The 21,081-nt window shown below is 43.4% G+C and overlaps 4 protein-coding genes across 8 annotated transcripts; 2 read left to right on the top strand and 2 right to left on the bottom strand.

Moving 5' to 3' along the window:
- Nucleotides 1-247: 247 nt before the first annotated feature.
- Nucleotides 248-1,723, bottom strand: LOC115770108 (39S ribosomal protein L39, mitochondrial). The gene is made up of 5 exons (XM_030715225.1): nt 1,568-1,723; nt 1,091-1,412; nt 928-1,028; nt 430-872; nt 248-323 (listed from the first exon to the last, which is right to left on the bottom strand). Exons 1-5 carry the CDS (start codon nt 1,638-1,640, stop codon nt 264-266), a joined length of 999 nt encoding a protein of 332 aa, XP_030571085.1. The 5' UTR covers nt 1,641-1,723; the 3' UTR covers nt 248-263.
- Nucleotides 1,724-2,060: 337 nt separating this feature from the next.
- Nucleotides 2,061-3,147, top strand: LOC115770095 (proteasome subunit beta type-7). Its single transcript, XM_030715204.1, has 3 exons — nt 2,061-2,172; nt 2,240-2,419; nt 2,482-3,147. Exons 1-3 carry the CDS (start codon nt 2,117-2,119, stop codon nt 3,056-3,058), a joined length of 813 nt encoding a protein of 270 aa, XP_030571064.1. The 5' UTR covers nt 2,061-2,116; the 3' UTR covers nt 3,059-3,147.
- A 1-nt stretch (nt 3,148) lies between these two features.
- LOC115770093 (reversion-inducing cysteine-rich protein with Kazal motifs) lies at nt 3,149-15,338 on the bottom strand. Of its 5 annotated transcripts, none has more exons than XM_030715202.1 (8): nt 15,317-15,338; nt 13,090-13,698; nt 9,331-9,386; nt 6,615-6,732; nt 6,352-6,563; nt 6,018-6,171; nt 4,379-5,950; nt 3,149-4,318 (listed from the first exon to the last, which is right to left on the bottom strand). In XM_030715202.1, the coding sequence occupies exons 2-8, from the start codon at nt 13,412-13,414 to the stop codon at nt 3,510-3,512; spliced, it is 3,246 nt and encodes a 1,081-aa protein (XP_030571062.1). In that variant the 5' UTR covers nt 13,415-13,698; nt 15,317-15,338; the 3' UTR covers nt 3,149-3,509. The 5 variants fall into 5 exon arrangements, with proteins under 5 accessions (XP_030571062.1, XP_030571059.1, XP_030571060.1 ...); XM_030715199.1 differs by lacking the exon at nt 15,317-15,338 and adding an exon at nt 14,732-14,855; XM_030715200.1 differs by lacking the exon at nt 15,317-15,338 and adding an exon at nt 14,373-14,855.
- Nucleotides 15,339-15,821: 483 nt separating this feature from the next.
- LOC115770034 lies at nt 15,822-21,064 on the top strand. Its single transcript, XM_030715100.1, has 4 exons — nt 15,822-17,619; nt 17,693-19,644; nt 19,704-20,649; nt 20,709-21,064. Exons 1-4 carry the CDS (start codon nt 17,583-17,585, stop codon nt 20,924-20,926), a joined length of 3,153 nt encoding a protein of 1,050 aa, XP_030570960.1. The 5' UTR covers nt 15,822-17,582; the 3' UTR covers nt 20,927-21,064.
- The last annotated feature ends 17 nt before the right edge of the window (nt 21,065-21,081 follow it).

Genomic DNA, 21,081 nt, shown 5'->3' on the forward strand with positions numbered 1-21,081 from the left:
TTGTAATCTAGAAGACCGCAGAATTAAGCAGAGCATAAGGCAATTATTGCGATAAATTTGTGCCAATGTGCCTATTAGAAGGCATTTTGTATATAGTAAAGAGAGATCTTTAACGAATTTGTAACTATACAAATAAACAAACATATATTTACGTTTAAGTGCGCGACTTGAAACTTTTTGTAACGATCTTTAATATAAATGGTAAAAATTACTAGAATAAAGCTTTAAATATTAAAGAACCTCATGATGATTCCCATTTATATTTACGATAATTGCATTTGTCGTTGCTCCTCAAACGGTTCATTAGGCATACGAGCAGAATTCTACAAAGTATTAATAAATTGAATCAATAAAAAACAAATGTTCCTTCGAAAAAGATAACGTAGTTTCGATTGATATAGATATATATATATATATATATAGACTCACCAATTTCTGGGCGCGTTGTTCCAGCAAACCGTAGGCTAAGTGATTCAGAGCAAAGCCGATGGGCAAGGCCACGCCTTGTATGCGATAAAATGCACTCGATGGACCTTCATTGGCCAACTTGTGTGCCGCTGAAACTGTGCACTTGCCCAGGAAACGGGTGGATGCCACCATGGGGCCGCGCGAAATGTCAATATGTTCGCCCAAACGATAAAGCGTCACGCGGCTCTGATTTTGTTGCGCAATACTAGGCAATTGCTCGCTCTTGTAGCGTGAATCCTTGAACATTTCCTTCGCCAATTCCTGATCCACTTCCAATCGCTCGATGCGTAAATCCTGTGCTGCTAACTTCACCATTTCTGCCGAAATGGCCCGCATCTCAGCTTTGGTCGGCACCCAGTTTTGGACACCAAGCACGATGTCATGCACAAAACTTCCCGATTTAACTAGAAATATCTGAGAGTGATTGATTGTCAAACCAGATCTAAGATTAAAACTCACTGTTTGGTCCCGGAAAACTGTGCAACTGTAGGTTTGCTTCCTGCCTAAAGGCCCGTTGCAATGCAGCACCTAGCATGAAGCTGCAGGTGCGCCAAAAAGCCCTTTAATGTTAAAAAGTAAACTATTAGTGCCGTACGCCATGGTGCTCGTCCATCCCACTTACTTGTTGACCACGTGAGGCTCGGAGACATTAAAGTTAAGCAGTTGCAATGTGCAGGATTCTTGCAGTGGTCTGTGCATATCCCACGGAACACTGCCATCTACTAAGGCCAGCGCAGACCGCTTGCAGTGTCCCTCGCTTAAATGCTGCGCGCAATTGAATGGCGTCGAGATGTTGCTGTTCATAACCAGCGTCACGTCCTCGGGTAGCCCCAAATAACGTACTTCGATCTTCTCAATACGGCCAACCGCATCCCTCTGACGTCGCTGCTCTTGGTTAAATAGTTCATTGCGTTGTCCGACTGAGGCGCTGGCGGAGAAGTTTGCTAAAATTGGAATTAAAAAACAGTAACTTAATAATTCAGTATAGTTCACAATTAATGCCCAATTATAATACTCTCTAGAAAAGTACATAAGCTGCCGGCATTACATAAAGGGTCTGAATGTGCCATTTAATAAGCTTATGTTAATGGTCACTTACCATTGCTTCGGCATTGCTGTATTTGTGTAAAGGCGCCCAAAGACTTTTTCAGCAGTTTCGTTGCCGCCGCCATTGCAGTTTATTCACAAATAATATGTTTCTTTTCCGCACAAATAATCAAGAAGTAAACAGCTGATTACGACGGGAAGGGAGCATGTGTAATACATGAATACTGTTACTTGGTATTATTAATGTTGCGAGTCACAGTCGTGACTTAAGGAACGGAAGCAGTTACAAAATCCGTTTTTATAATTAATAGGCAACATATTGGTCTGAAATATATACAATTAATAAACTAAAATAAAATACCATAAGTATAGCTTATTATAACATTAATTTACATTATATTTATGGAAAGCGGCCATCCAAGTCTCCTAATAATTGTCTCAGGGCTGCAACAAAACACAGCAACCCGATAAATCGCCGCGTCAAGTTCGATACCCGATAAATAAATAGCAACTTCTCGATAAATAATATCAACAATTCTTGCTTGTCATTTGCACTGTCATTCCGCTTGGAGATTTTAAAGAAATAAAATAATAATTCAATATGAATTTGGCTCAAGATATGCCCCGTGCTGGCTTTAATTTCGACAATTGCCGGCGGTAAGAATTAGTATTTGTGATATTGCCTTTAGCTTCACGACTTCACGTACATTTTTTATATTTTCAGTAATGCTGCCCTCTTGCAGGGAGGCTTCAAGCCGCCGACAACAACGAAAACGGGCACCACAATTGTTGGCATCATTTACAAGGATGGTGTTATTTTGGGTGCAGACACGCGTGCCACTGAGGGACCCATTGTGTCTGACAAAAACTGCGCTAAGATCCATTACCTGGCTAAAAACATTTAGTGAGTAGAGCGTATTTTTATGTACATACATGGTTACTTATCTGAACAATCGCTCGTCACAGTTGCTGTGGTGCCGGCACTGCCGCCGATACCGAAATGACCACGGATTTGATTTCGTCTCAGCTGGAACTCCACCGACTCAACACGGAACGCCAGGTGCCCGTGGTATGCGCCAACAATATACTGAAGCAAATGCTATTCCGTTACCAGGGCCACATTAGTGCTGCTCTGGTCCTGGGTGGTGTCGATAAATACGGCCCGCACATATATTCCATTCATCCCCACGGTAGCGCCGACAAATTGCCATACGCCACCATGGGCTCGGGCTCCTTAGCAGCTATGGCCGTCTTTGAGAGTCGTTGGAGACCCGATTTAACTGAGGAGGAGGGCAAGTTGCTGGTGCGTGATGCTATTGCTTCTGGTGTCTTCAACGATCTTGGATCAGGATCAAATATTGATTTATGCGTGATACGCAAGGATAGCACCGAGTATTTGCGCAATTATGAGCTGGCCAACAAGAAAGGCGTGCGCCAGCTGAACTATAAATTTAAGAAAGGCTCCACAGCGACACTGCACACAACAATCAAAGATTTGCAGATCACTGAGCGTGTCCAGGTCGTGCCAATGGAGGTATCTTAAGGCATGCGGCTTAGGTTTAAGTGATAACAAACAATGGAATAATGGTTTGATGCGGTTCAATGAACAATAAAGCACTTCATATAAACTTATCTCTGTGTGAGTTTTTTTTTTAAAGAAAACCCTGGTAAAAACTAATGTGTAAAATTTGTTAACATTTTAGTTATTACTCTAGACTAGCGGTAAACATAGGTAAATTAGCGCAAAAGGTCAACGCTGCTTTGGTTGGTACAATTGAAACTTAGGAGTATTTACTATCTAGCCATCATGTCATCCATGTCTTTAATATTGCCATAGATATAAATTTACAAGTACTTCAGCTAATATCACATCATACAGAGGGTCAATCCCTACCTACTAAAGGCACGCTGGGGTTGCTTACTAAACCACTAAATGTTTGGCACCAAGAATTCACTTGATTTGTTAAACCGTATTATTGCCTTATGCTACACTCTTAAATATCTATGTTGCGCCCGATCCGAAGATGCGCCAATGACAGCAGTCCGATGGCTAAAATAGCGAATCCGTGGGGTGAGACTAATGCGGCGCCATTCATCGTGGGTTCCAGCATATGAGACACTGACAGGCTGGAAAGCGCCAGATTAGTTGTAATTCTCGGTGACTGTGAGCTTATCAGGGATGAGATTTTCTCCGCTTCAGCCTCGCAAACCTTCAGCTGTAGTAAAGTGGGTCGACCACGGGGCACGAGTGCCACAAAGATGCCCACCTCCATGGTGAGAAAGCCCGTCAATTGGCAATCGCTCACCTGAACCAGGTGATCTAGCTCCTGCAATATGCCACGCAATGTCAGCAAAGAGCTTTGCTGACCACGAAGTGCATAGTAAGCTCTGTCGAGCTGCTTGCGTGAGTATATGATCCTGAAAGCAGCGCCTCCACACATGGGGCAGCAGGCACCCGGTGGCACAATGTGATGGCAATGCTTCGAGACAGGGCTCGGACATTGGACAGTTCGACAGCGACGCCCCATATCGCTGACCAACAGCCCAACTTCCCGACATCGGCCCACATAATCAACATGCACAAATTCGGATAATGCGGCGGATCTACTGCGATAGGTTACTCCGTTGATGCCACAGACTGGGCTCAACTCATTGCCGGTGTCGTGCTCCGGCCGACATGCTCCCCAATAGGCTAACTGAGAGTTGGTCTGCAACAGGGAGCAGGCATTCGGGTGAGTCTTGCCCTCAGTATCGCACAGCTCCTCTGTGTGCTGAGTGCCACAGCTGGAGGCGGATACATTCACTGCAAAGTCGTAAAGTCGTTTAACGCATTGCAATCGAATGGTCTGGTTGGCTTACTTACCGCAAATATACTGTGGACATGGTCTCTGCATGCTGGAAAGACAAATTTGTCGCCTCTCCAGGCACTGGGTGCCGGATGGGCAGCTAGGTGAACCACCACCTGTGGCCCCCTGACAGGCGTTACGGGCATTGCAGGCACCATATACGAAGCTGTTCTCCATCAAACCCAAGCACTTGGCGACACAAGCGGAGGGGTAGGTGTTGCCATTAAACCCACAGACAGGCACATAGTGCGCAGGGCAATTGCATGGTAGGCTCGTATAGCCTGCATCCACATAGCCTGCCAGACGACACTGCTGTTTGGTGCAGGTTATCTCCCCGGCAAAGCAACTGCACAGATTGCATTCCAGATGAAAGGATGAGCCGTGAGAAAAGCTGCGCCCACCCGGGAGCACACAGTTTGAGTGGATGTAGCTGGGAAGTGGCTGACACTGATCTACATTGCCACGCAGTCCACATCGACAGACCACGTGCTCGGCACTCAGCTGTGCGCTGGCGAGGCCACCATTTGGATTGCGAGTCTTTCCCACGCGAACATATGCCCCAAAAGGCACGATTAGCGCAGAGGCTTGTCCCAAGCTGCAACCAGGTATGCAAGAGTAGCCTTGGCGACCATTCCTTTGGAGCACGCATGCCTCACTGACATTGCACGGCTTAGAGGCGCAAGGTGAATTGACGGCCAATTCTGTGCCTGCTCCTTCAGCTGTATCAATGCCTTTTAAGTACGTACGTAGCGAGAGACAAGGCATCGGTTCTTCGTCCTCAGCTGTTGGCGGCTGCAGCCGATCACAGATCGCCTGTGGTCGCTGCGGCTGCCTGGTCCAGTCCAAGCACTCGTCCAGCAGTTCTGTGCAATCCTCTCTACAAATCCCATTATAAAGACCAACTCGGGTGCATGGCTGGAGCTGTAGGGCACAGACGAGTGCCTGCCATTTATCAGGGGCGCAGCGCGTGGTATTTTTGATGAAAAGCTCCTGGCCCAGCACGCGTATAAAGCCACGCTGCTGCAGCATCAACAGATCCTCGCGGGCCGCCGCATCATGTGCGGTCGAGCAGCTGCGAAAGAGCTGCGTCGGCCGATTATTAAAGTTTGTGCAGAAGCTTAGGCCATGACAACCAAGCTCACAGGGCGCATCTACGCTCTCAATGCAGCGCCTTAGGTCCAGCTCTGCGGGCTGCTCCAAGCACTCAGTATCAAAGCTGACGCGTGTCTCCCACCAACCGTTGGTGAAGATTTGGGTGCACAGACGGCGGCACTTGTGGCTGTTGGCCTGCTCACAGCACTGGCGCTTGGCGGAATCGATGCCCAACTTATTGGGCTCCTCGGCTCCGTTGGACGCCAGCTCGGGCCGCCGCTGTGAGTGTGCACCTGCCGGCACATACAGCTTCCGTGTGGCCGTCAGAAAGCACTGCCAAAAGGGCAGATGGGGCAACGGCATGCCACAGCCTGCCTCAAGACGCGCAAAGATAACATCACTGCGCTCCTTTTGTTGATGCAACTTTGAGGCTTGCAGCACCTTTGTGCACGTATGGTGACATTTCTCCTCTCGACTGTACTCGCAGCATGGCAAATCTGGTAAAGAAAATTCGAGCTGATCATATTTAATATATATCAATAGTGGTGCATCTTGGCATCTTACATTTCTCAACGTCCAACGGAGGTGTCATATCCGTGTGGTTGTGTATGCATTGCAGCACATCCGCATTCCGTTCCCCACATGTCTCATCTACCAGTTTTCCATCGCCGTTGCCCGTTCCAGTTTCATTTGGGGGCTCAAAGACTTCCCGGCAGGCCTATGAAAGAATATGAAAATTCCATTCATGCTTTCTTAAGCTTGGCCTTAATGAAACCTTAATTTCCTGGTCAACAAATATGTCAGGAATGCTATTCGTTCTTAAATATATTCAGATAAGTTCATGCTGATTCAAATGGAATCTAAATACAATATTTGCTTTGTATTGGATGTGGCTTACCTGGAGGCACTCGGAGGTGCGCGCCTGTCCGCAGCAACTGTCTGCCGCTTCCTGGTGCTCGAAGCAATCGTAGAGCACTTGCTCGTCGCTGCGCCGGCAGACTTCAGTCACCTCCTGGCTTGCAGCTGCAGTTGCGCAGGAGTTCTTGCACTTTGGCAGAACTGCCAGTTGACAGCATCGACGACCGGACCAGGATTTACCCCTGTCAACCGCTATAAATCAAAGTCAGAAATCTTCATATATACTCGGCCAATCACATTTACCTTCAAGGGTGCGATTTACACAGCTCCAAAACTCTAGTTGATGCAGCTGGCAATACTTTCTCAGTTCTGTGCGGGGCTCCTCGCGTCCACTCCCATAGTCCAACTGGACCAACGATAGCTGCAAGTGGAAGACAAGTAGAAGAAGTAGTCATTATTGGACATAAACCAACTACAATTAGATTATGGCTTCACTGTGCTACTGAAACACGAACATGGATCATATTGAACCAGTCCGCAATTAAGTTGTTGACAAAAATCCTTCCTTTCATCTATATTTTTAATTTGAAATACTATTTGACTATTTGTATTGTACATGTCTTCTCATTAATTAAGTTGCGATTGGGTTTCAATAAAATTTGGCAGTATTTAATTGCAGCAGCATATTCACCACCTCCGGGCTGTCTCACAAGTTGTAGTCTTGGGCTACCCTGCAGTCGGCTTGGAGGTTCCATTGTCTGTTCTTAGCACGTGTATTATGTTACACTCGAGATGTTGCTCGTTTCTGAGGGCAGCCTGCGGGACAACCCGCTGGATCATAAATAAGGCAAGCAACAAATTTTTCGGCTCGTTTATCTGCCTCAGTAATCTGAGTCCACCGATGTCTATTAAAGATCTTATACTCCTCTCTTTCTGGCTTGTCTTCGCACCAAACACAATCTACATGCATACACACATACACACGCACCCATTGGCCAACTTCCTTTACAACCTTGTTGCTCTTCGGAATGAATGTCATGGCCTGTTACACATAGACACGCTCCCACATACACATACACACACACTACCCACATGCCGAGAGACACGCTTGTAATACTACACATACAAAAATTGGTGGCTAAGTTTTAGGAAACTCTCATAAATTTCTTCTTTTTTTTAATGTTGCATCTTATTTAAAAATCTGTCCGTTTCTTGGGAAAATATTAAATCTGTAAACAATTCTCAAAGTTCGAATTTTTAAAAATTTAACAAAATAAAAAATGGAAAACCTTTTTATAAGTTATGAAATTTTCTTAGTTTCCGTTTTAAAACTGGACATTTAAAAAATGTTTTGCAAAATTTGGAAAATTTTCTAAAATTTGAGAAGTAGTACTTGGTTTTTTTTTTTGAGTGTACAGGTCCGGCATTTCGTGCTCACTTGTGCTACATCTTTTTAAGTTGTTTCAGCCATCAAGATAGGCACACTCTCGGAGCAATTATTGTTTGGCCACGCCTGCGACAGATGAGACAGATTTTGAGTGAATCGGGGAGAGGGAGTATTTTGTCAATAGTAAAATGTGCGGAAATCGCAATTATCAGCCAGCGGGGATCAGGCTCGACTTTTCACACGTTTTTGGGCTTGTGTGGGTACAGCAGGAGAAAGATTGGAGAGATGTTTTCAATTTCAATTTGGGTTCCGGTTTCCATTCGATCTGATGCTGTGCTGCGGCTGCTGCGGCTGCTGATGCTGCTGCTGCACCCAATACAATAAACCGGTCCGGGAACGGGTATTATCCTGTAGCTGTAGCTGTCATTTTGTCAGATTCAATTTGAGCAAAGATTTAATGCCTTCATTTGCATTTATAAATGAAAAACACAGCCCATTTTCTGCTGCCACACAAACGAGAAACTGTTGCAGAAACTAATTGGTTTTAGAAATTGTTATGATTACAAAGTTAAATGATGTCGGTGATTTGATTGCAAATCGGCTAGACAAGGTGCCAGGCGGCATTTAGCAACGGCAACTGGCTATGTATGTGACACACACACACACACACACACACGTTTTTTATACTCTTCCCAAGAGTATTATGATCTTGTCTCGAAATGTGTTATGCCTAGAAGAATTATCAGAACCCACATAAACATGTACATATACTTCATGAAGGTAGCAGGCATTGCACATATATGTCGTAATCGGCTGGCCGATCTGGATCGGACCTTTGTATCATATGGCTGCTATAGGAATGTTCGTTTTCCATGATATCTTAATCATACTCAGCCTTTTCTTGATTCACTTTACTTTCAAATCGTTTCGAATCGGTATACTATATAACTATAAGGCTCATATAGACACAGTCTAGAGTATATGATCTTCAACCTGTCGCAGATATCCGTTCTTTTGCTTGTTACTCAAATGCTTAACTTTATGAATGGCATTTGGTGGCAAACAGGTTGGATTGGTCGCTTGCTCTTGCTATCAATTACCTGTTTGCGGTGGATGCTAATTAACAGCGTAATTGGTCGGATTTCAGCTATCTGTGCAGTATTAGCTAGTTAATCGCGCCTCGATTTGACCGTTTTTTCGGGACAAGGCAACAAACGAGAAAAAATAAAACGGCGACAACGGAAGTTGCCGTTGAACAACGTTGAAAAGTTCTTTAGAATGATGGAAATTACCTGTCATAATAATTTTCTGAACCTACCGCGCGCATTGCATTCTAATAACTTATTTTTACGACTAGCTGGCGCTTGGTTTAGTATGCGGCCCGTTGCGATCGATCGTTGGCATTAAATACCAGGAAATGTTCGACACAGTAGTTTTTCGCCTTATCAACAGATCAAAACAGTCGAACAGTCGTCGGTCACATATGTGTGTGTGTGTGCGTGTGTGTATATCATAACTTATTCTATCTTTGTCTCAAGACTCTCATGTAAAGCCAAGGAAATCGTTGAACCTTTTCTCAATATACATAAACATAAAAATCTTTATGTGCGAGCATCGATCTCGGCTACTTACGTTCTCGCATGCTGTGCGACATGAGCCAAAGACCTGATTGCAACATGTGAAGATATCTGCAAATATAAATACATATATGTTAATAAAAAATAAAACTCAGTCAGATAAAGTTTGGTGCAAATGCATATCAAGGCAGTCTTCGGCAATCCGAAGATTAAATACCCTTAGAGACATATGATTGTATCTCCAACCGATTGTTCCTATGGGCGTCTTATTATATAGTCGGGAGAATAAGTCTTGTAATTTTCAAGTTTGGTAAGGATATTTAAATTGCTTAGTGATCGTTTCTATAATATAAGAATCCAATGCTGACAGGACTAGGATTATATATAAGTAGTAAAACCCAAGACAATGTAAACATAAATATATACATACATATAGAAATATACAACATAAATTTGAAAAAACTCAAAAATGTCAAGTTGAGTTAAAATATCTTGAAACAATATTTCGGCTCTCTTCTACATATATATCAAGAATATAATAAATGATCAGTCTTCTTCTTTAACGTGCTGCATACTTCTTGCAAATATTATCATACCCTTTTCGAGTGCATCAGCACGAATTTAAAGCCAGCCTTAACCGGCTGGTAAAATGCAAAATCCGATCTCATTAAAAATCCTGTCAAAAAGTGGCTGAGGTACACGATGTGGCGCAGCTTATGCCACATTTTTGCCATGTGAATCGGACGCAGACATGTTCCCGCCCGGAGACAGACATGCAACATGGTGTCGCGCTGTCGTTTCGCTGGTTGACTTCGATGATCCCTGGGCACAATTAGTTCGATTCACAGCAATTGGCCAACTTATCTATGCAAACGCTTCTACATGGCTTACATACTTATTATGCATGCACATACATACATGTGTAAGTGTCTGACTGATCACTTATTAAGCACTTGCCGCGGCGCGCATCATTTAGTGATTTCTCATTGGGTGTTGAACTTTGGCGTTGCAAGCAGGCAGGCAGGCAGGCAGGCAGGCAGCGTACAACGTGCAACATGTGCGCCACATGCCGCACCCTTGTGAGGAGGGGCTGCGTCAGTTGGCTGGGGTGGGTTCAAAGAGTTTCGTTGAGTGCGTGAAAAATGTCGTTTTGTCACATGCTTTGTGGCAGCCACTGGGAACTCTGCGTCTCGCTAAATATGGGCCCAGCTGCTTAAGTTTCCGAAACATCAAAAGCACTACTCATTAATTAAGTGTGCAATTGCTGAGCTGCGGTGAGCAGGCGGCGCGGGCACAAGTTCGACAATTTCCCCATTTTTGCCGTCTACCTCCCGTATTTTTGGCATATACCACGATCTATTTTCCCGTGCGACTGCGACAGTTTTTAGTTATGACTAATTTTAGAGCATTTACTTTGAAGTCTTGTGAAATGATTTTTGATTTCCATGCGTTCGTTACGGAATATTGTCGGCATTTAATTTTGATTTCAAATGGAAAATACATTTTCAGCAATTAAAATGTGTGTGTCCTTAGCAAGAATGGCTTATTGCTAGTAAGAGCTGTGACAAATTTCCTTTTGATAGGCAATATTTCGTATTTATTTATAAGACGATCATGTTCTCATACCCTATAACAAATTGCGAGGCTAAAAGGGTATGCTTGTGCAAATCCTTAAAAACATATGCAAATAAGCAATAGCTCGCTCTGAAATCGACAGTTCTAAACACTCGTATTTTTAGTAGATTTTTTAGAGCTGCAATACATACGATAGGACAATAACGCGCTATTATCAATATATATGTATATGTTCAATATTAATATGCTTTCATCAATAGTTACAATAATTAGTGAACATATCTTGTTTGACCCTTTAACTCTCTCAGCTCTTATAACCAATACCCATTCATTTATAAACATTCAAAGGGGAACTTTTCTAGGGCTTACAGGGTAGCTCTAAGTCGATCGCTGTCAGCTCGTGCACTTTGATTTGTTTTTTTATTTGCCTACGACGAGTGCTATTTTTATTACAGTTGCAAAGTTGCGCAGTCTTCGCGCGGCGTCTGTCACAGTGTGGCCAATGATCTTAGAGGCTGTCAACATGGGCCGAAGCACCCAGGCAGATGTAGCCTATAAATAAAGGAAACGTCTCAATAGCAGCTAATTTAGCCGAGTTACGGATTTCTTTTTGCGCAAACGTATGTCAAATGCCGCCGCAGTTGATTGCTCGAGCCAAGATTTGCCGGCTCCGGTACAATGTACTCGAACAATGCAAGCGCAGTTATCACTCGGCCACAGTGGGGCCAAATAGTCGCCACAATGGACTTGTTGGGGCGTGGCTGACTTTGAAGCAGGGCCACCGCCGCAGAAGGTGGCAGCTCATCAAACATTCAACATGCACGCATAAATAATAGTTTTATTATTATTGGCTTTATGCGCACATCAAAACAAATAACAATAAAACCGGACAGTCCGCAGGCACTCGGCACATATTAGTATGCAAAGCATTTCTAATGATTGTCAATGAATTGATAATGCCGACAAATGCATTGGCATGCCAGGCATTAAACCGCAGACGCGGCTCTCATAGAGCTCCCATTTTGCAACTGCAGGCGACTCGCAGTTAAGCAGCCCCAGTGACAAATATGTGCAGAACATAAAATAACATTTCATTGGAAATCTAACAAATTTATCACACACTCCCCATAACTCACTTCAGCGGACGGCTGGTGTTGATGGACCTGATGGTGTTCATGTTCGTGTTGGTGTTGGCTTGGTCAGGCCCAGGCCCAGGCTAGGTTGAGCTGCCCCCGGGAAGAGTCTGCTCAAATGTGGAATATGCTGGCGCCAGCAGCCGCAAACAGCCGTTGGTATAGTAGTTTAAATAAGTCTTTAACACAGTTTCAATTTAGATTCATATTCGCACGCAGATACACATATGCATGTGGACAGTGGCATAGATCCGAAGGGGCATCGAGGAAGGACTTGTACTGTACAGTATACATAGGCTGCTTTTAATTTATTAATTTAATGCATTAAGCTCTCAACGCTCACTTTTAATTGAAACTACTTTTGTTTCAAATAAATCGAATACGTCATATTCTGGCCCACATTCGGAAAGATATTTAATGTTCGCAGTACAAGTAGGGTCACTTTAATAAGATATTTTTTGTAAAAACCAAAATATTGGGACTTGTTTTAGAACAATTTAAGTGTTTAATTATAGGTCAAGTACTCTTCTGGTTCAAATGAAAGGAAGTCATAATTATATTGAATTTTTTTAATTATATATGAATTTCTTAAGAGTTCACCCCCGAATAAAATTCTAGCATACGCCACTGTTTTTCGATACACACACACACATATCTATGTATGGAAGCTTATAGCTGCTCATCATCAGGCACTTTCAATTAAAACATTTCATTCCCTCTTGAATATTGCCTTTGATTAAGTGACTAAGCGGATGAGAGATCATCACATGTGCGGATTACGTGAAAATATGAGGCAAACATTATGGAAACAGATACAAAACTATATATGTAATGTGTGTATGCCAATCAATATGTTTGTACGTCTTTGATTAGCCAAATTTCGGTGACATTGGGGCAACATTAGGTTCTGACATTGCAACTGTTGAATTGATTAAAAATTCAAAAGAGTTGAAGCTAGATTTGTGTACAGAGGCTACCGCAACATGAATCTGTTTATGAATAAACAGACAGCACTCCCAACCGATAAGATGCTGCTTTTGAAGTCCCGAGCGGCAAAAAGGTCACCCATACATTGCTTCTGCTGATAAGACTAGTTGTGAACTTACCCCGGGGAGCACTGCTCGCTGCGTTTGGCTCGGGGGCCATCTGTGAGCTGTCTTCTGCTGCGCTGGTATCCACATCGATCCAATCGTAGCCCTCATCCTCGTCCTCCTCGCTTGCGGTGCCTTGTTGGTCCTTGCCTCGCCGCAACTGTGGCCGACGGCTGCCCGTCGAGGCGCCGCTGAGCTTGTTGCGCCGACGCGGATGGAGACCCGTGTGGCCGTTCCTGTCGTTGGGACTCAACTCCTTCTGCTGCTCCAGTTTCAGGGCACTGACACTGACACTGAGCGTTGCAAGTGCCATGGCGAACAACAGCCAAGAGGCCCGCATTTTTGTATACTTGCTTTCGAGTTGTGCTTTTATGTTTTCTTTTCTTGAGCTGATAACACTTTGTGGTTGCCCTTAACGTCCTTGTGGTAAGTGCATTTTGCGCACTTTAGCTTATCTGACAGAGGAAACGGATGTCACCGAATAATTTGTACTCGCCAGCTCTGACGAATTGCGTCCATTCGCAAGTGCAGTTTGTATACGTAATAGTTCTGTACAAGGCACCAATATTCCGATTTGTATGCGCATATTCTCTTGGTTTCACTCAATGAAAGTGATTTCTGTTTCTAGATAGTGAAAATCGCGTCGATTTTATTAAAAGCGATGCCAACGCATTCGAAAAAAACAAATGTATAAGCTTGTTCGCTTGAGGATTGTAAGATGCCTAACCCGCACACGCCCTCCCCCTCCAACTTATTCCTACCCTCTCACACACTAATTAAGCCAATTGACCTCGCGCGGCCGTCCGCAAGTGTTGAAGAATAAAGTCGGAGCAGAAAGCGGCACGATGCGTCGTGGCGACATTTTATCAAAAGTGAACAAAATTATTTATAAGAAAATATATAAAAATATATATTTGTATGAAACCGGAGAGGCGAGATGTATTCCGCTTGTAGAGAGACTGACAAACTGACATACTTTACACATGGCATGTACACACGGCTGCGCACTAATGATGAGGCTGAGGCCTACAGGGCTGGCGGCATGCCGCTTTGATGTCCTTCTAATTGCATATTTTACGGCGCAGTGGAACCGCCCACTTACTAAACACACACACACACACACACCCGCTTGTGTGCCGCATGCAAGTGCATTATATCCTGCTAAAGGGTTCCACTCTCAAAGAGTGTGTAAGTGGTGCTATTTGTTGTAAGCTTTCGCACAAAGGCGCCAGGATGATGGCCATGTTTCCCCGACAAAGCCGACATCTCAGAAGTCAGAAGACAAAAGGGAAACTCACAGAAACTAGACAAATATTAACTCATATGCCAGCAGCATGCTGACTGCTGTGAAATGACAGAGAGTCGACGGCTGGATGTGACTGTTCCGGGCGGGCTCTGGCTTTGATTACGTTATATGCAGAACAATGCAATCACAAAGGAGCTGTCCCCGCAAATGGCGCCACTTTTCGAAAGTTCACGCGAGGATGCACAACCAAAGCGGGGCACTTCACGGGCGGCTTTTATTGTGCCTTCGAACCCCAACGAAATCGCGTACTCGTAACACTTTGATGCACTTGCACTTTGACTTCTGCCCTGACGAGTACTCGCATAGATCCGCTTATCAGAGCAACACATTTCGCACAGCCACGTTTCTTACAATTTGATTCCAAATCCTTTAGTAATTGGCTATATTTTTAATTGGAATTTCGCCTTGCCAAGACATTGCCGTATTCCCGGCTATTGTCAGCTTTTCGAACGACGGAGAGCACACAACACCCGCGAGCGCGCCGGCTGACAGTCGACAACTGAATGAACTGGCTCTTAATCTTCATGTGTGCGCCTCGGCGGCAAGCGCAGAGTAATAAACAGCCTGTGCACAGTGGTGCGAGCTCGTGCAAGCAGGCCATCAAAATTCTAAACAAGTGGTGGATTGTGAATGGTGGTAGAAACTGCTCGCAAAACCTATTATAATGTAAAATTGTTATCTATTTCATTATAATTATGTGCTATACTAGCGCCTATTTCTCGGCCTTGCATGTGGCATGTTTTATCCCGCAAATTTTGGTGGATTTTACGAAAAGAGTGAAAAACGAAACGATCGAAAGGTAAACACTTAACTGTTTACCGCCAATTTAGCACGGTTACGAGTAGCTCTTATGGTTTGGGCTGTGCGTCGATCAGGCAGTTAGGACACTCACTTTTATATATAGAGATAAATGTATATTTGTAATTACGTACTTACCTGTAAATTCAGACGCACGATGATAGCCTCGTCATCTGTTAGTGGGTGGAAGACGAGGTCCCATACAATCCCATGTCTGAAATAACGGAAAAACAAAAATAATGTATTACATTAAAAACGCTGCTTGCATTCTAAACCCTACTTGAATTAGTGGGAATTTATGTGGAGCATTTTTTTGTTAGTTTTTAGCTCAGCTTAACATACGCGCATATATATATTCAAATACATACGATGTAATCGTTGCTACTGTTATTTTAATTATAAAAAGACATTGCTGTGTTTATATTACTTACCAACTTTCTCAATATCATCCGCCAAAGCTATAGCCGCTAGCTCCTTCATAGTTGAATCCGCCTCCTTCACAGTTGAAGCCGTATCCTCCAATATTAAAGCCGAAATTTCTTCTTATCACTGAAGCACGTGAAGCAAATGGAAGAAAACTTAAAACTTCGACAAAAAAAATCTTTAATTTTCCCCCAAGTAGGCTGGGTTCAGTCAGGACAAGCAGTTTTATATATAGAGATATTCCTAGAAATGTTTTCCTGCATTTTACATTGACTTGTTAATTAGACTTTATATTTTTTTATTCGGGTCAAAAAAGAAAACTGGTCAATTGGCCCAGCTTGTGTACTTAAAGCGCCATCTCTTGACCGAATTGTTGAAGATAATAAAGCAGTGCAGTTGAGTAATTTTAAATATTTAGGTTTGTGTATTAGACAAACAAAAGATGGTTTCTATCTTGGATAGGCACAAATGAGGTCCAAATATTGGAATAAAAGCGGGCGAGAGAGAGGGAAATTTCTTATACTTAATTGAGTGACATTTTTTAAATTTCAAACTTTATCGTTTATGCGAACAAAAACTGTTGTTGGGAAATTTTTTAAAAATTGGCAGAAGACTAATCATAAACTGTGCGAAAATCAAATAATCTTTTCGTTCGTCTTAATTTAAAAACTGAAAACATTTTACGTAGAACTAGATTTGAGAGGAATATATACTTTGTGTGCCCATAAAGCATGCCAGAAAAAATCTTTAATTTTCCCCCAAGTAGGCTGGGTTCAGTCAGGACAAGCAGTTTTATATATAGAGATATTCCTAGAAATGTTTTCCTGCATTTTACATTGACTTGTTAATTAGACTTTATATTTTTTTATTCGGGTCAAAAAAGAAAACTGGTCAATTGGCCCAGCTTGTGTACTTAAAGCGCCATCTCTTGACCGAATTGTTGAAGATAATAAAGCAGTGCAGTTGAGTAATTTTAAATATTTAGGTTTGTGTATTAGACAAACAAAAGATGGTTTCTATCTTGGATAGGCACAAATGAGGTCCAAATATTGGAATAAAAGCGGGCGAGAGAGAGGGAAATTTCTTATACTTAATTGAGTGACATTTTTTAAATTTCAAACTTTATCGTTTATGCGAACAAAAACTGTTGTTGGGAAATTTTTTAAAAATTGGCAGAAGACTAATCATAAACTGTGCGAAAATCAAATAATCTTTTCGTTCGTCTTAATTTAAAAACTGAAAACATTTTACGTAGAACTAGATTTGAGAGGAATATATACTTTGTGTGCCCATAAAGCATGCCAGAAAAAATCTTTAATTTTCCCCCAAGTAGGCTGGGTTCAGTCAGGACAAGCAGTTTTATATATAGAGATATTCCTAGAAATGTTTTCCTGCATTTTACATTGACTTGTTAATTAGACTTTATATTTTTTTATTCGGGTCAAAAAAGAAAACTGGTCAATTGGCCCAGCTTGTGTACTTAAAGCGCCATCTCTTGACCGAATTGTTGAAGATAATAAAGCAGTGCAGTTGAGTAATTTTAAATATTTAGGTTTGTGTATTAGACAAACAAAAGATGGTTTCTATCTTGGATAGGCACAAATGAGGTCCAAATATTGGAATAAAAGCGGGCGAGAGAGAGGGAAATTTCTTATACTTAATTGAGTGACATTTTTTAAATTTCAAACTTTATCGTTTATGCGAACAAAAACTGTTGTTGGGAAATTTTTTAAAAATTGGCAGAAGACTAATCATAAACTGTGCGAAAATCAAATAATCTTTTCGTTCGTCTTAATTTAAAAACTGAAAACATTTTACGTAGAACTAGATTTGAGAGGAATATATACTTTGTGTGCCCATAAAGCATGCCAGAAATAGTTTAGCCTTATCAGATAAATTCCTAAATTAATTTCTAAATAAACTCCTACATTAACACTCTTATATTTTATAAATTGTTTTTATCACTGCTAAGAAATTGGTTATGGATTTTAATAATGATAAAAAGCAACGTGGTTTGGGTAAGTTCTATTAGAGACGCATTGCAAACTAAATTTGTATACTTGAGATCAATAATAATTCAAATCCCAAAAGGCCCCAGTTTTTTGTTGGAGCGAAAGCAGCGTATATCTATTGAAGGTCGAGGCGATATGTACATCAAGAACACTCAAACCCAGGTTCGCGAGCTGTATCGGCGCGAGGCTCTAAACGAGCCTCGGCGAAGTTCCTCTTCTAACACCGATAGCCAATTGCTGAAGACCAGCCTGGAGGTGAAGGCGCTCAACAAGAAGATTGAACGTGAGATTGGCAGATTGAAGAATTTCCGTTATTCTTTCCTAAAGGATGACCAGAGTCCAGTGCAAAAGCAAAAGCCGGCACCGACAAAGGCGACTGTCAAGCACTTGCATTGGCGTCAAAAGCTATTAAGACACCACAAAGGACGCACTTTTGACGAGAGTCCAACGTCTTCCAATCGGCAAGACCTGCAAAGCATAGGATTTTCCTCGCCAGACACTGGCGACAGACGACCATATTTTCGGACTATGTGCGTCGCATCCTCCCCGAAATCGAGTGCCAGTGAGCAGGTCGATTCCAGCCGGCCGACAACTGGCGATAATCGTTTGGATCGAAAACAAAATCAGCCGGAACAGAAGATCACCCGCATGTGTGGTGGCTGTGTCTATGGACACGGCGAAGACATGTCGCGGCCATGCTCAGTCTATCAGAGCGACTACTGTCAGTACGGTGGCGCCTCCTTTTGTCCCCAGTGCACTCCGAACAGTTATAGGACCTGTGATATGCCCGGACCTGTGCCCATGCCTTACTCGCCCGATCCGTTATACCAATATCGCGTAGGGTCAGTTAACCAGCAGCAAGATTCAATGATGACCAGCTGTACGTGTTCCAGGCCGAGCTGTTGCAGGCGTAGAACGGACTTGAATACGGATAAGTTCTGTCACAGCTGTGCAGATCCTTTGTCAAACCGTGATCGCTCTCCAAAAACTAAAGACAATTTTCTGTCTAGATCCCCCTCCCCGCGACCACAAACGCGACGCGTTGGGAAAGAAAAGGGGAGATCTGAAAGCCCCTATAAGTACCCAAGTCAGAGAGAACAGCGGCCAAATCCAGACAAAGTAATGAAAATTTCTTTTAGAAAACAGCAATCGGAATTATCCGAGAGCGCCAAGACGAAGCCAGCCAAGGATAAAATGATCATTAAAGCATACGTAGCAGCGCAAGCGCCGGCTATTGATAGACACCAGATTGACGAGGAGAAGTTGCGCATGCACCGCGAGTATATGGAAATGTACAGAATGGAGCATGAGAAAACCGCCGGAAAGGATTCCAGCATAAATATGTCAGAGCTCGGAATATCTCCCACCTATACAATACTGCCCGTGCAGGAAAGCACAAGTGCAAAACATTGTCGTTCATATATCGTAGGTACGTCCACAAGTCGTCAGGTGAGGTTTTCACTTGATCAGTGTAAATGTGAGGATCCTTCGGAAGCGAAGATATGCCAGGACACGGTTACGCAAACGGTGGTAACAAACAGCCGCATGCAACAAATGGAGAACTCCTCCAGCGTCGAGTATGAAAGCTGTGAGGCTAAGACGGACCAATTCCAAAAGCGTACGCTATCCGTTAAGCGGAATGACGTGGTAAAAACAGTCTCAAGCTGTGAAACGGATGAAGTAGAAGAGGACTTTCTCGATGAACGCTCATCCTACGGTGCGAGCGGAATGAGCCAGTGGCAACTGGCGCAGCAGCCGCCTTCGATGACCAACCAGTCCAGTCAAACGTCACCGAAAATAGCTGGCCCGACAGTTTCAAGCTACATGTCCCAGTGCCAGGGCATCATTCGTAAGCAAACGACAACCCAAACAGATATTCAAAGCGACTCCCGCGACTGGCAAGAGTGTCCCGATATATTAACACATGAGCAGCTCCTAAGCTTGAATCAGGAAAATGCTGTTCAAAGACCTACGACAAGGCGCGACTTGGCAACGGTTTCGGAACAACCAACATTCTCTGGGACCCTCGAAGTAAGTAAAACATATCAAGTCTATTTATCTACGAGCCATGTTAATTGAATCACCAACAGCATTCCTATAGAAAGGTCGTCCAAAGTGAGCCGGTTATTCAATCTCCACGCGCTGAGTTTGCATATGACAATGGCCCAATCTCTGCAGCTGAACGCCCTGAAGCTTTCCAATCGCAGCCACATGTTTGGATTCAGAACTCGTCAGACGCAACTGTATCGCCCAGAAAGTGTATTCCATGGCATGAATTGACGAGCAGTTGTACGCAAAGCCAGCAAATCTGTCGTGATAGTTCCGGGGTCCAACAAAATGCGGTAGACTTCACGGAAGAAATCTACGAAGATTGCAAATGCCCTGGTTCAACCCCAGTGCATACGGATTACGGCAACGACAACGTGGACTACAGAAACCAGCACAATTTACCGCCTAACTTAACAACCACGGAGTACACAAGTTTGGTAGAATGTCCAGATTATAACAGCATAAAAAGACCTGATGACTGTGAACCGTTTGAAGATACTACAGCCGATTATGACTCTATTGTGGAAGAGCTGAGTAATACTATGCTGTCCATGCAAGTGCGTAGTCCGACGCCAACATTGGACGCAACCTTGACTTGTAGAGACCAAGATGAACAAGATTTCAATCCGTGCGATGATTCACAGTACATTCCACAGCTGGAGGAGCCAGGAGCCTCTGGGCGCGCCTATTTGTACAGACAAGAGCAGTTAATACACAACTTCGAGCCTCCACGTCAGGAATCCTATGACAGAGAGCAGCTGGCAATCAGAGATCAGAGTAGGTCCACCGTTCGCGAGAGGCGGGCACGTTCCGTGACATTTGAAGATGAAAGCGGCTTCAGCGAGAGAAGCAACACGGTCAAGAGCTGCCGCAGCGTCGTTGATTGGGAGCGAGTATCCCAACATAGCCTGAGAAGAGACACAGGACAAGAAGACTTTCCTGATCGCAACGGATATGTCGACGATGGAAGCCCTATGGATTCATACAGTAAGTAGAGCAATGTCCATGCTTGAGTTGCCATCGAATGTTTAATTTTTATTCCTTAGGATCGAGCAGCACGGCGGGCACAGAGTTTACGTGTAATGAGTCCAACTACGGAGACGATTACATAACCTGCAATGAGGCCCAAACGGAACGCGGTATTCATATTGGTATTCCGCCCTTTACCGGATGTCCCTGCATGCACAATGAGTATATGAAGCTGGTTGGCATGTGTAAGCCAAGACCTTATGGTGGGCTTAACAGCTGGAACTTGCCGGATTAATGTGTTTAGCTTTCGACTTATATATTAACTTGATGCTTAAAATAGTTTTCTTACGCTCGCTGCCTAAATATTATAAATATATTTTTGAATATTACAATACAATAAACTGACAGATGGGCATTGCTCTGTACACAGTACAAATAAGATTAATTTAA

Source organism: Drosophila novamexicana, unplaced genomic scaffold (assembly GCF_003285875.2).
Source record: "Drosophila novamexicana strain 15010-1031.04,08,12 unplaced genomic scaffold, DnovRS2.1 tig00004555-arrow-pilon, whole genome shotgun sequence".
Lineage (NCBI taxonomy): Eukaryota > Metazoa > Arthropoda > Insecta > Diptera > Drosophilidae > Drosophila > Drosophila novamexicana.

What these genes read in the sequence shown, in the direction of transcription:
- LOC115770093 (XM_030715202.1), bottom strand. Translation starts at nt 13,414, where the DNA reads ATGCGGGCCTCTTGGCTGTTGTTCGCCATGGCACTTGCAACGCTCAGT. An exon ending in GTCGCACAGCATGCGAGAAC is followed by an intron (nt 6,733 to 9,330) that starts GTAAGTAGCCGA and finishes TTCCACTTGCAG; the next exon opens with CTATCGTTGGTCCAGTTGGA. An exon ending in ATGTCCACAGTATATTTGCG is followed by an intron (nt 4,319 to 4,378) that starts GTAAGTAAGCCA and finishes ACGACTTTGCAG; the next exon opens with TGAATGTATCCGCCTCCAGC.
- LOC115770034 (XM_030715100.1), top strand. Translation starts at nt 17,583, where the DNA reads ATGGATTTTAATAATGATAAAAAGCAACGTGGTTTGG. An exon ending in TAAAAAGCAACGTGGTTTGG is followed by an intron (nt 17,620 to 17,692) that starts GTAAGTTCTATT and finishes AAATCCCAAAAG; the next exon opens with GCCCCAGTTTTTTGTTGGAG. An exon ending in CATTCTCTGGGACCCTCGAA is followed by an intron (nt 19,645 to 19,703) that starts GTAAGTAAAACA and finishes AATCACCAACAG; the next exon opens with CATTCCTATAGAAAGGTCGT.
- LOC115770095 (XM_030715204.1), top strand. Translation starts at nt 2,117, where the DNA reads ATGAATTTGGCTCAAGATATGCCCCGTGCTGGCTTTAATTTCGACAAT. An exon ending in AATTTCGACAATTGCCGGCG is followed by an intron (nt 2,173 to 2,239) that starts GTAAGAATTAGT and finishes TTATATTTTCAG; the next exon opens with TAATGCTGCCCTCTTGCAGG. An exon ending in TACCTGGCTAAAAACATTTA is followed by an intron (nt 2,420 to 2,481) that starts GTGAGTAGAGCG and finishes CGCTCGTCACAG; the next exon opens with TTGCTGTGGTGCCGGCACTG.
- LOC115770108 (XM_030715225.1), bottom strand. Translation starts at nt 1,640, where the DNA reads ATGGCGGCGGCAACGAAACTGCTGAAAAAGTCTTTGGGCGCCTTTACA. An exon ending in CAGTTTTCCGGGACCAAACA is followed by an intron (nt 873 to 927) that starts GTGAGTTTTAAT and finishes AGATATTTCTAG; the next exon opens with TTAAATCGGGAAGTTTTGTG. An exon ending in AACAACGCGCCCAGAAATTG is followed by an intron (nt 324 to 429) that starts GTGAGTCTATAT and finishes AATACTTTGTAG; the next exon opens with AATTCTGCTCGTATGCCTAA.